The sequence below is a fragment of the Chiloscyllium punctatum genome, chromosome 49, assembly GCF_047496795.1.
Source record: "Chiloscyllium punctatum isolate Juve2018m chromosome 49, sChiPun1.3, whole genome shotgun sequence".
Classification (NCBI taxonomy): Eukaryota; Metazoa; Chordata; class Chondrichthyes; order Orectolobiformes; family Hemiscylliidae; genus Chiloscyllium; species Chiloscyllium punctatum.
Genome location: NC_092787.1, coordinates 19117873 through 19131621, shown reverse-complemented (window position 1 = coordinate 19131621; position 13749 = coordinate 19117873). Strand labels below are relative to the sequence as shown.

The following is a 13749-nucleotide window of genomic DNA, read 5'->3' as shown; positions in this document are numbered from 1 at the left end:
GGCTAAACAGATTAGGATTTTATTCATTTGAGTTTAGAAGAGTGATTTTAATGAAAATTCAATGAGGGAGCTTGACAGAGCAGATGTTGAGATAATATTTCCACTAGTCTGGGGAAATCTTGAATTAGGAAACATAGTTACAGAATAAGGGGACACTTATTTCTAACTGAGATGCAAAGGAAATTAATCTCCCAGAGGGTAACAAATACCTGGAATTCTCTACTCGAGAGAATTGTGGAGATTAGATCACTGAATCCATTTAAAGACAAGGCAAATAGATTTTTGAAATATCTAGAAGTTGAAGGCCATGAGGAGCTGGTGTGAAAGAAGAGTTGAGGCCTGGGGCAGATCAGCCAAGATCTTAAACAATTACATGGCAAACTTGAGGGGACAAATGGCCTACTCCTGCTCCTATTTCTTACGCTGTTCTGAGTAAACCTTTGATTTCTAAATATCACATCTTCTGTGCAACTCCTGCTACCAAGCTGTTGCCAAAATGTAGTGACTTGCATGCCTTTGGACTCAACTGGGGAGGTTGAGATGGAGACCCTAAAAGTTGGGCCAGATCTCCCAAACTTTTAACTCAAGCTAGCACCTGGAGAGAAGTCTCCAGTTTCACAGCAATGTTAACATAACATAAAATATGGAACTTGATCAGCATTGAAAATGGATGCTACAGGCTATCTCTGACGTGAAAGGGACAATTGTGTGTTACTGGTCAGCCACCACCCACCTCAAGTTAGGCAGTCCCCAACTAGTAAGATGGTTTTTCTGCTGCAATGGGTCCTTGGAGATCAGAGATTCTGTTCAACAAGTGAATAGAATCCATTGCATTGGGCAAACAAACGAAACAAAAAAAACAGAAAGAAGCTGCCAAAAGGCCTTTTCAACTGTTGAGCTCAGCTACTAGGACCATGTGCAAGGAGCTGACAGATGACTCACAGCTGGCTGATAACACACACAAGGCAGTTATAGAGTCATAGAGATGTATAGCATGGAAACAGACCCTTCAGTCCAACCTGTCCATGCCGACCAGATATCCCAACCCAATCTAGTCCCACCTGCCAGCACCCGGCACATACCCCTCCAAACCCTTCCTATTCATATACCCATCCAAATGCCTCTTAAATGTTGCAATTGTACCAGCCTCCACCACATCCTCTGGCAGCTCATTCTATACCCGTACCACCCTCTGCGTGAAAAGGTTGCCCCTTAGGTCTCTTTTATATCGTTTCCCCTCACCCTAAACCTATGCCTTCTCGTTCTGGACTCCCCGATCCCAGGGAATAGACTTTGTCTATTTATCCTATCCATGCCCCTCATAATTTTGTAAACCTCTATAAGGTCACCCCTCAGCTTCCAACGCTCCAGGGAAAACAGCCCCAGCCTGTTCAGCCTCTCCCTGTAGCTCAAATCCTCCAACCCTGGCAACATCCTTGTAAATTTTTTCTGAACCCTTTCAAGTTTCACAACATTTTTCCGATAGGAAGGAGACCAGAATTGCACACAATATTCCAACAGTGGCCTAACCAATGTCCTGTAAGGCCGCAACATGACCTCCCAACTCAAGTACTCAATACTCTGACCAATAAAGGAAAGCATACCAAATGCCTTCTTCACTATCCTATCTACCTGCGACTCCATTTTCAAGGAACCTGCACTCCAAGGTCTCTTTGTTCAGCAACACTCCCTAGGACCTTACCATTAAGTGTATAAGTCCTGCTAAGATTTGCTTTCCCAAAATGCAGCACCTTGCATTTATCTGAATTAAACTCCATCTGCCACTTCTCAGCCCATTCGCCCATCTGGTCAAGTTCCTGTTGTAATCTGAGGTAACCCTCTTCGCTGTCCACTACACCTCCAATTTCAGTGTCATCTGCAAACTTACTAACTGTACCTCTTATGCTCGCATCCAAATCATTTATGTAAATGACAAAAAGTAGAGGGCCTAGAGCCGACCCTTGTGGCAGTCCACTGGTCACAGGCCTCCAGTCTGAAAAACAACCCGCCACCACCACCCTCTGTCTTTTACCTTTGAGCCAGTTCTGTATCCAAATGGCTAGTTCTCCCTGTATTCCATGAGATCTAACCTGGCTAATCAGTCTCCCATGGGGAACCTTGTTGAATGCCTTACTGAAGTCCATATAGATCGCATCTATTGCTCTGCCCTCATCAATCCTCTTTGTTACTTCTTCAAAAAACTCAATCAAGTTTGTGAGACATGATTTTCCATGCACAAAGCCATGTTGACTATCCCGAATCAGTCCTTGCCTTTCCAAATACATGTACATCCTGTCCCTCAGGATTCCAACAACTTGCCCACCACTGAGGTCAGGCTCACTGGTCTATAGTTCCCTGGCTTGTCTTTACCACCCTTCTTAAACAGTGGCACCACATTTGCCAACCTCCAGTCTTCCGGCACCTCACCTGTGACTATCGATGATACAAATATCTCAGCAAGAGGCCCAGCAAACACTTCTCTAGCTTCCCACAGAGTTCTTGGGTACAACTGATCAGGTCCTGTGGATTTATCTACCTTTAACCGCTTTAAGACATCAGGCACTTCCTCCTCTGTAATCTGGACATTTTGCAAGATGTCATCATCTATTTCCCTACAGTCTATATCTTCCATATCCTTTTCCACAGTAAATACTGATGCAAAATATTCATTTAGTATCTTCCCCATTCTCTGTTGCTCCACACAAAGGCCACCTTGCTGATCTTTGAGGGGCCCTATTCTCTCCCTAGTTACCCTTTTGTCCTTAATATATTTGTGATGAACATAGAGCTTTATAGGGTGAAAATTGACACAAATTCCTTACAATAGACTAGGCTTACTGAGAGCAGATTACTGAAAGAAAATCATTACCCGTTTCGAGTAAGTGCAAGGGTTTTATTTTAAATAGTTAGAATTATTTTCCCTTTCTTGATCACTGAATATTTTCCATGGAACTATACAGACATTAAATATTGTGTGAGCATATGTTGCTAAAATAGCATCACCTAAGTCGAACCTATTGCTCGTCAGCATTTTCTATTCAGCAAAGCTGTTACAGAATCCTTATACTTACCTTCTATGAACAAGCTGCCCGTCTCCAGCTGGCTGACAAAGCTCATTGAATCAGTTTTGGAAAAGATGGGCTGTCCATCAAGACGTCGCCAGGTGACCTGTGGAACTGGTTCCCCAACTGCACTGCAAGGCAATGTCACATTCTTGCCAATAGTCACTGACATATCAGAGGGCATCTCCAAGAACAGAGGAGCAGCTAAGAAAAAGAAGGCAGGGACACATCAAAGACAGCTCACTAAGATCTACAACATCTTCAATTAGTAGCTACACAAGACCAGCAGAGAACCGATGTGTTATTAAAATAAGTGGATTGTAACTTACAACCAACATCTAACATTATTGTGGCAGAGGATCTGCCAGCTTCATTACTAGCCACGCAGGTATATTCTCCAGCATCCACCTGCTGCACTTTCCTTATCCACAGTGTACCATGAACTGGATCAATTTCTGTAAATGGGACAAGGGCCAGCTCCAGATCACCTGTTTGGAAATACATTTCAGTCTCATTTTTATGCACAATTTTTTTTAAAAACATTTTTGAGCAGAATCCTGTCAAGGACTGAAGTTATTTGCTTTCTTTCCCATTGATTGCAGCTCTCACTACTTAGATTGATGGTTTCCTTTCAATTCTCCACAAACTTGACACCACTGCCTGGAAATGATTCTCACTCCTTAATTATTTCATGCTTGAACAGAAGGCTTCAGATCTTGCTCGCAAGTCAACAAAGCTTGAAAGCTTGGGGGAGTAGGAGATTGAAACCATGTAGTTATAACATCTAGAATCGTTATAGCATGGGGGAGGCAGTTAGATGAACCGTATCCATGCTATCTTCCTAAGATGAAAGTAGCTCATCTCACTCCCCTGTATTTTCCTTTAACCCTGAACTCTTTTTTTTTAAATTCTTGAGATAATTCCCTTTGAAGCTACCTCAATCACACACTCATAAAGTGCATTCCAGACGATAATCATTCCCTGCACAGAAAAGATTTTCTGTATCTGGATTGGCCCCAAACAATGCAGTAGTCTGAACTGAACAAAGTTATATTCTGGGTTGCCCTTGAGTTATAATGTATCCTGGAATGATCTTGACTAATACTGAACTCCAGATTAATTCTAAGTAATACTGTGCTCTAGAATGACTCAATATTGCTATTCTACAAAACGACCCTAAGTATTACTGTTATCTGGAATGACTCTAAGCAAATACTGTACTTTGACTGACCTTGAGTAATGCTGTACTATCACCATGCATCTCAGTAACATCAATATTTTGCTGACTCATCTTTCCCTAGTATTCCTCATTATTTGGAAGATTTGCTCACTTGACATACCATACACATGATGTTGCATTTTCATATTTTAACTGACACAGATGTTAAGTTGCTCACCCAACTACCAGTGTAACAGCAGTAGATTGTGAATAGTTTACAGGAATTTCCCCATTGATTGAGTTGCCAGTACCTTTGTACCATTTGACCTCAGGTTGTGGAACTCCCGCAGTCCAACATTCCAGCAATGCAACACCTGTAACCACAGCAAGTATCACTGAATTCGGCACAGTGATTGTAGGGATCTCTGTAGATGTACAGACACAAACTGGTTAGAATAGGCTCCGGATCACAAATACTGCAAACAATAAGAAATCACACCATATATACTGTATTCTGATACATCCATGAACAATACAGGAATTGTTCTGTTTTCCGCATCCTGGAACTGATTGGATAGTTGACTACCATGTGTCTTAAAATTATGGCAACAGTGCATATTCAATTCTCTCTCTGTCTGAGTTAGATTTGGGACATCCCTCCTACCCTATCCCTGAGGGTGATGGCAAAACACACACTGATAAAACTCCTGCCAAGAAAAGAGCTCACGATGAAGCATTATCAGACAAAGAGTCAAAGAACTGTTTTCAGGCAGAGCATGCATGATCATTCCAGGCACCACCAATGGTTAGTATCATTACAAATGAAAGAAACATATATTAATAGGAACAGGAATAGGAAATAGGAACAACAGAATACCTCTCAAGCCTGCTCTGCCATTCAGTAAAATCATGTCTAATCTGATTTTGGCCTGAACTCGACTTTCCTGCCTGTCCCCCATAACCTTTGATTCCCTTAAAAGATTAGTCTAACCCAGCCTTAAATATATTCAATTATTGAACTCAATTTCCACTGCTCACTTAGGGTAAAATTCCAAATATTGATGATTGTCCCCAAGAGAGAAACTTCTTCCTCATCTTCATCTTAAATAGAAGACACAACATTTTGGATCTGCGCCCCCTAACTCTAGATTTCCCCACGTCATCTCAGCATCCACACTGCCAAGCCCTCATACAGTCTTACAAGTTTCACGTATCCCTAAGACAGTGTTCCCCCTCATCTGATTTCTCCAGCCTGAAATCTGAGTAGGTACATGCAGTCAGACCCCTCTCCCTCTTTCTCTGTCTGAAGGTGGATTTGATGACATTAGTAGTTTGGATTCGTTAATCCAGGTTCATGACACATTTGCTCCCCTTACCCAAGTATTTCAACTTTGCTTCTCCTTTGTCTGTTCCAACTGAGTTTGATGCAAGGCAGGTGTAACTCCCAGCATCCTTTGGGACAGCATCTTTTATTATTAAAGTACCAAACTCATTAATGACAAACCTGAGAGAGAGAAAACAAACAGAATGCAAATTAACACATTCACCCAGATACAAAAGAGGGGGTCACAATCCCTTTCAGTGAATGTGAACTAGTGTTTACTACCTCAGGCAAAACAAAGGGTAACACTAGATTTGGTCCAAACAGACACAGGAACATAACTGCTATTAACAGATAAATACTGTGTCCATGTAAAGATACTTTAAGAACTGATTGGTGCTTTGAACAAAATGAGAGACAGAGAAATACAATAGGAATGCAGTAGGTATTTTACCTCAGTAATTATTTGTTAGGATTATTATGTTTGCGTTCCTAAATTGGGAAATTTCTATCAAGTGTAGAACTTCAGACACTACTTTCTTTCATGACAGGAAGACTTATCAGGCCACAATTCCAAGTTCAATGTCAAATGCCTACTGGGGAAGCTCCATATATAGTGCAAGCATGTTTTTCTTAACTAAAATTTCAGTATTTGCCTCCACATATGAGATGTCTGGTAGATTAGGTGCTCCAAGCTTTGCCTTCCTGGTATCTTCCACGCCAAATTGTAGTGAACGGACAGGAAAATGTCCACAACCCACTTGAATTCATGTTATAGACTAAATACCTCCCAACATCAGGCAGTGCACTCATTTGGAAGGATCCTTGATGGTGAATAAAAGTTGAACATTAAATTTTGCATTTCAGACAACTGCTAATAGAGACTATGGACAAAACAAAATATAAGGGTTGATTTTCTCATGTGCTTTAAGATCCTAAATATTGGACGCAAAAGGGGTCCCAGGTCCTCATCTGCCAGCAGCTGAGTTGCTTGGTGATTTGAATAGAGGCAGCCTTCTAATTGATGACCTCCATGCCTGACAACTAACTAAATAAAGCAGGTCAATTCATGACACTGTTAGCCTAATAAAAGGGCTGGTAGATTTGAAATCTAGGCAGCCCCACTGGGATAGATGATTGCTGATGAGACAGGCAGATCTTGTAGCCACCTCAGAATAGACAAGTTAGCTTTGTTTTAAGTGGAACTGGACAAAGATTCCACCAGATACATCTTACCCCTTATGGGAGCTTTGGTGGTATGACGGGTCATTTTTCTGCCTCCCCTCCTTTTTGTAGAACATGGAATTTTGGTTTCCAAAGGCCTCTTGGACTGTCACAGCAAGGATGTCTCTGAGTAGCTGGTAGCCACCTCACCACCAGCTGAAAAGTGCCAGTGGCTCTGTAAACACAGTGGCACAGCCAACCAACCTTGGGTATATTGTTCAGCCTATTATAAAACAACTTAGCTGATGTTCAGTTTGAACTCTGCATACCTACACGGCAAGGTTGGATAAATTTTCAGTTTGACCTAATATTTGTTTAAAAACTACATTTATAATAAGTAAGGAGGGACAACTGTTAAAAATAAAAACAACTTATAGAATTGGGAAGTCTGATTAGTGTGTTCATTCTGATATTAAGATACCAGTAGTCAGATTCACGGCCAAGACTAGCAGCCAGTTGCAATTTCTCTCCAGTTTGAACACATCCATGTTATTATTGCAGAAGAAGTAATTATTCTCAGATGTTATCCTTGCCAGAAACTCTGGGCAATGGTGCAATTTTGTTAAGAGCAGCATGTTAGTAAAGCTTTTCCTCAGGATCATAAATAATTTCCTGTTGTCCCTATGATTTGTATTTTTTAATGTTGGTTTTACAAATTAGCCATCTTTATTTTATCAATGTAAGTGTCTTTTTTACTGGCCAAATATTCTGTCAGTGTTCTAAATTATTTATTATTATTGGCCAACTTTCTTGATTCAAACTAGTTATTGTTGGCCATTTGTACATGTCGATGTGAATTTTGTAACACATTTTAATTACTAGTTTTAGTTCCTCTTTGTCCAGTTATAGAATTGGCTTGTCAGAAGTTTGAAGAGAAACAAATTATTTTTTTTAACAGCTCACTGGCTCATTGACTTCTTTTCACCCATCCACTGATATCTCCACACACGGAGCAATATCTGGTTACTATCATAGACCACATACACATAGATATGTTACATGCATAGGTGATGCAACACTTGATCTGCTAATCCTGCATTGCACAAAGCCTTATTACTTGTGTCAGTCTTGTATCCCATTTTAACTCAAAGGTTAGTTAAATTTTCAGATGATTTCATCCTAATCCCTTTGAAGCCAATTCCCAAAAAGTACACACGACACCACTAGGTTCCCCTGTTCCTGAACATTTTTATTTAGGTATACAGGAGGGGGAGTGGGACACAGTATAGGAGTAGGCCATATAACCCATCAAGCCTGCTCCACTTTTCAACTCAAGGCAAGTTTGCCACCCTAACACAATCTCATTCGATTCTGTCAGTGTCCTTGTCTCATGAGCTTCATCTTAAAAATATTCAACAGCTGAAAGTCAGTAACCTCTGTGGTGGAGAATTCTAAAGACTCACAACCCTCAAATGAAGAAATATTTCCTCATTTCAGTCTTTTATGGCCAAACCCTTCTCCTGAGATCATGCCTCCTACTTTCAGACTTGCAAGCTATCTAATCTTTTCAGTCATTAAGAATTTTGTATTACAGTGAGATCACTACTGATCCTTCCAAACTCCAGACATATAGACAACAGAGGAAGTGACGAGGACCAGAGGGGCAGCTGGGAAGGAAAGCAGTGACCATATATATCAGCAAGGCAGCTAAACCCGGGACTCTACAACTGTAGTGTCTCCCACCCGCCCTCCTCCTCTAACCTAGTCAATAAGGTAAGGATCATTCTAAACTTCCTCTATTGAATATAAGTTTATTATTAATTTTATAGCAACTTGAACAAAGCTTTCTACTTTAGTACTGAGTGGGTGTTCAGATAAGTCGGGTATGGATGCTAGGGCAGTTGCTTGCTCCTCCTGCAGAATGTGGCAGGTGGGAGACATGACACATGTCTCTGCTGGCTACATCTGCGGGAAGTGCACCCAACTCCAGCTCCTCGAAAACTGTGTTAGGGAATTGGAGCTGGAGCTGGATGAACTACGGATCATTCAGGAGGCTGAGGGGGTAATTGAGAGGAGTTACCGGGAGTTGGTCACTCCTAAGGCTCAGGACAAGGATAGATGGGTTACAGTTAGGGGGAGGAAAGGGCCCAGACAGACAGTGCAGAGATCCTCTGGGGACATTCCCCTCAGCAATAAGTATACCGTTTTGGATACTGCTGGGGGGGGATGACTTACCAGAGGAAAGCCATAGCAGTCAGTTCTCTGGCACTGAGCCTGACACTGTGGCAAAGAAGGGAAGGGGGCCGAATAGAAAAGTACTCGTGGTAGGGGACTCGATAGTTAGGGGAATCGACAGGAGATTTTGTGGTCAGGATCGGGATTCCCGGAAGGTATGTTGCCTCCCTGGTGCCAGGGTCCGGGACGTCTCCGATTGGGTGTATAAGATTCTAAAAGGGGAGGGCGAACAGCCAGAAATCATGTTGCATATTGGCACTAATGATATAGCCAGGAAAAGGATCAAGGATATAAAAAGTGATTTCAGGGAGTTAGGATGGAAGCTGCAAAGCAGGACGAACAGAATAGTGTTCTCTAGTTTACTACCGGTGTCACGTGATAGCGAGGTGAGGAACAGGGAGCGGGCGCAGCTGAACACGTGGCTGCGCAGCTGGTGGAGGAGGGAAGGCTTCAGATATGTAGATAATTGGGATGCCTTCTGGGGAAGGTGGGACCTGTACAAGAAGGACGGGTTGCATCTGAACTGGAAGGGGACCAATGTCTTGGGTGGAAGGTTTGCTCGAGTAGTTCGAGAGGGTTTAAACTAGTATGGCAGGGGGGGGTGGGAACCTGAGCTGTATACCAGAGGTGAGAGTTGATGCAGGTGAGGCAATAGCAAGAGGTAGACCAGCTAGTGGGAAGGATTTTCCTGACAAGGAACCAAGGGATCAGTTAAAGTGTGTTTGCTTTAACGCAAGGAGTATCAGAAAAAAAATTGATGAACTTAGGGCATGGATCAGTACCTGGTGCTATGATGTTGTGGCCATAACAGAGACATGGGTTTCTCAGGGGCAGGAATGGTTGCAGGATGTTCAGGGTTTAGAGCATTTAAAAAGAATAGGGAGGGGGGAAAAAGAGGAAGGGGTGTAGCACTACTAATCAGAGAGGGTATCACAGCTACAGAAGCTTCCATTGTCGAGGAAGATCTGCCTGCCGAGTCAGTATGGGTGGAAATTAGGAACAGCAAGGGAGCAGTCACCTCTTTAGGGGTTTACTACAGGCCTCCCAATGGCAGCAGGGAGATGGAAGAAAGCATAGGTTGGCAGGTTTTGGAAAAGTGTGGACGTAGTAGGGTTGTTGTAATGGGTGACTTTAACTTTCCCAATATTGATTGGAACCTCCTTCGAGCAGAAGATTTGAATAGAGCTCTTTTTGTAAGGTGTGTTCAGGAGGGTTTCCTAACTCAGTATGTTGACAGGCCGACGAGGGGAGAGGCCATTCTAGACTTGGTGCTCAGAAACGAGCCAGCGCAGATATCAGATCTTGTGGTGGGAGAGCATTTTGGAGATAGTGACCACAACTGCCTCACATCCTACATAGCTATGGAGAAGGAGAGGATTAGGCAAAATGGGAGGATATTTAATTGGGGAAGAGGAACCAAGATGTGATTAGACATGAGTTAGGAAGCATGGATTGGGAGCAATTGTTCCATGGTAAAGGCACTATAGACATGTGGATACTGTTTAAGGAACAGTTGTTGCAAGTGATGAATAAATATGTCCCTCTGAGACAGGCAAGAAGTGGTAAGATAAAGGAACCTTGGATGACGAGAGCGGTGGAGCTTCTCGTCAAAAGGAAAAAGGTAGCTTACATAAGGTGAAGGAAGCTAGGGGCAAGCTCAGCTCTAGAGGATTACAGGCAGGTGAGGAAGGAGCTCAAAAATGGTCTGAGGAGAGCCAGGAGGGGCACGAGAAAGGCTTGGCAGAACAGATTAGGGAGAACACAAAGGCATTTTACACTTATGTGAGGAGTAAGAGAATGGTCAAAGAAAGAGTAGGGCCGATCAGGGATAGCATAGGGAATTTGTGTGTGGAGTCTGAGGAGGTAGGGGAAGCCCTAAATGAGTCTTTTGCTTCTGTCTTTACGAAAGAAACAAACTTTGTACTGAATGAAACCTTTGAAGAGCAGGTGTGCATGCTGGAATAGATAGAGATAGAGGAAGCTGATGTGCTGAAAATTTTGTCAAACATTAAGATTGACAAGTCGCCAGGCCCGGACCAGATTTGTCCTCGGCTGCTTTGGGAAACGAGAAATGCAATTGCTTCGCCACTTGCGAATATCTTTGCATCCTCGCTCTCCACTGGAGTTGTACCTGAGGACTGGAGAGAGGCAAATGTAATTCCTCTCTTCAAGAAAGGAAATAGGGAAATCTCCGGCAATTACAGACCAGTCAGTCTCACGTCTGTCGTCTGCAAGGTGTTAGAAAGGATTCTGAGGGACAGGATTTATGACCATCTGGAAGAGCATGGCTTGATTAAATGCAGTCAACATGGCTTTGTGAGGGGCAGGTCGTGCCTCACAAACCTTATCGAGTTCTTTGAGGATGTGACTAGAAAAGTTGATGAGGGTCGAACTGTGGATGTGGTGTATATGGACTTCAGCAAGGCATTTGATTAGGTTTCCATGGTAGGCACATTTATAAGGTCAGGAGGAATGGGATACAGGGGAACCTAGCTGTCTGGATATAGAATTGGCTGGCCAACAGAAGACAGCGAGTGGTAGTAGAAGGAAAATATTCTGCCTGGAAGTCTGTGGTGAGTGGTGTTCCACAGGGCTCTGTCCTTGGGCCTCTACTGTTTGTAATTTTTATTAATGACTTGGATGAGAGGATTGAAGGATGGGTCAGCAAGTTTGCAGATGACACAACGGTTGGAGGTGTCGTTGACAGTATAGAGGGCTATTGTAGACTGCAGTGGGACATTGACAGGATGCAGAGATGGACTGAGAGATGGCAGATGGAGTTTAACCTGGATAAATGTGAGTTGATGCATTTTGGAAGGTCGAATTTGAAAGGTGAGTACAGGATTAAGGATAAGATTCCTGGCAGTGTGGAGGAACAGAGGGATCTTGGTGTGCAGGTACATAGATCCCTTAAAGTGGCCACCCAAGTGGACAGGGTTGTTAAGAAAGCATATGGTGTTTTGGCTTTTATTAACAGGGGGATTGAGTTTAAGAGTCGTGAGATCTTGTTGCAGCTTTATAAAACTTTGGTTAGACCACATTTGGAATACTGTGTCCAGTTCTGGTCGTCCTATTATAGAAAAGATGTGGATACTTTGGAGAGGGTTCAGCGGAGGTTTACCAGGATGCTGCCTGGACTGGAGGGCTTATCTTATGAAGAGAGGTTGACTGAGCTCGGACTTTTTTCATTGGAGAAAAGGAGGAGGAGAGGGGATCTAATTGAGATATACAAGATAATGAGAGGCATAGATAGAGTCGATAGCCAGAGGCTATTTCCCAGGGCCGAAATGACTAACACGAAGGGTCATAGTTTTGAACTAGTTGGAGGAAAGTATAGAGGGGATGTCAAAGGTGGGTTCTTTACACAGAGAGTTGTGAGCATGGAATGCGTTGCCAGCAGCAGTTGTGGAAGCAAGGTCACTGGGGACATTTAAGAGACTACTGGACATGCATATGGTCACAGAAATTTGAGGGTGCATACATGAGGATCAGTGGTCGGCACAACATCGTGGGTTGAAGGGCCTGTTCTGTGCTGTACTGTTCTATGTTCTATGTTCTAGACACAATCTACTAAATGTCGACACATAGGTCAGCGCTCTCATCCCAGGAATCAAATTACTGAAACTATTTGAAGCCCTTCTACGACAAGTAAGCTTCTCCTTGTTCTTACAACCACAATATACCACTTCACACATTAAGTGTCATCTGCCATGTGTACTGCAGACTTAGGGCAAATAATCTTTCGAAAAGAGTCACATCACTAACATTCAGAACCAATCTGCCAAAAGTATCACCAGGTGCTGCAATTATATTCAGTAACACTTAGTAAGTGTGTGATGATTACAAACGACTAGCAAATGCTACCAATAAGCCCAATTTAGAGATGAGTTTTGAGAAAGTGAAATGATCTTAAACCTATCGGTTGTACAGCATCCTGGGGTGGATCATAATAGTGTTTGTGAATAATGCCAGCAAAGCATACAAAGCAGTCCCCTTCACCAGACTGTTGTATAACTGAAACCCAGGTCTCATTCCAACTGGATACTAAATGGCTCTTCCTATGGCAGCTGACCAGTTTTAGGCCACAGGAATGTCAATTTCTTGGGACAGTGATAGGGGAGGGGTAAATTGGCAAGAATAAGTAAGGTTAAGGGATTAAGGGAGTAGCAAGAAAGATATAGAGTGAAGGAGCCTGGAGCAGCACAAGGTCATTCCTGCTCTCCTGGGACACCAATAATAATTTATGGCTTGTCTTTTCATAACCTTCCTAGCTTTATCCCCTGTGAAAAATGCACGTGATCAATTCTAATCACAATTTCTTTTTAATGTATATATAAGAAATGCTGTTACTGATGCTCCTATTGCCTTTGAAAAGGTGGTGGTGAAAATGTGTTGCTGGAAAAGTGCAGCAGGTCAGGCAGCATCCAAGGAGCAGGAGAATCGACGTTCCTGAAGACATTCAGGAATCATTCCTGAAGAAGGGCTCATGCCCGAAACATCGATTCTCCTGTTCCTTGGATGCTGCCTGACCTGCTGCGCTTTTCCAGCAACACATTTTCAGCTCTGATCTCCAGCATCTGCAGTCCTCACTGTCTCCTAAAAGGTGGTGGTGACCAACTTTCTTGACTGCTGCAGTCTATCGTGTGCAGGTGAAGGTGGAGCGTTCCAGAATTTAGATCTAGCAAGAGTGAAGGAGTGGCAGGATGGTGTTGACTTAAAGACTAAACTTGAAGGCGGTGGTGTTCCCATGCATCTGCTGTCTTGTCCTTCTAGATGGTAGAGGTTGTAGGTTTGAAAGGCTTGAACAA

The 13749-nt window shown here is 42.9% G+C and overlaps 1 protein-coding gene across 3 annotated transcripts in view; it reads right to left on the bottom strand.

The window, feature by feature from the left end:
• LOC140469322 (hemicentin-1-like) overlaps nt 1-13749 on the bottom strand; it is a 438266-nt gene that overhangs the window by 296754 nt on the left and 127763 nt on the right. For all 3 annotated transcript variants that reach the window (XM_072565717.1, XM_072565718.1, XM_072565719.1), the window contains exons 13-16: nt 5598-5725; nt 4533-4646; nt 3392-3550; nt 3072-3266 (exon numbers count right to left, since the gene is read on the bottom strand). In XM_072565717.1, coding sequence (XP_072421818.1) covers nt 3072-3266; nt 3392-3550; nt 4533-4646; nt 5598-5725 — 596 coding nt within the window. The remainder of the gene's footprint in view (nt 1-3071; nt 3267-3391; nt 3551-4532; nt 4647-5597; nt 5726-13749) is intronic.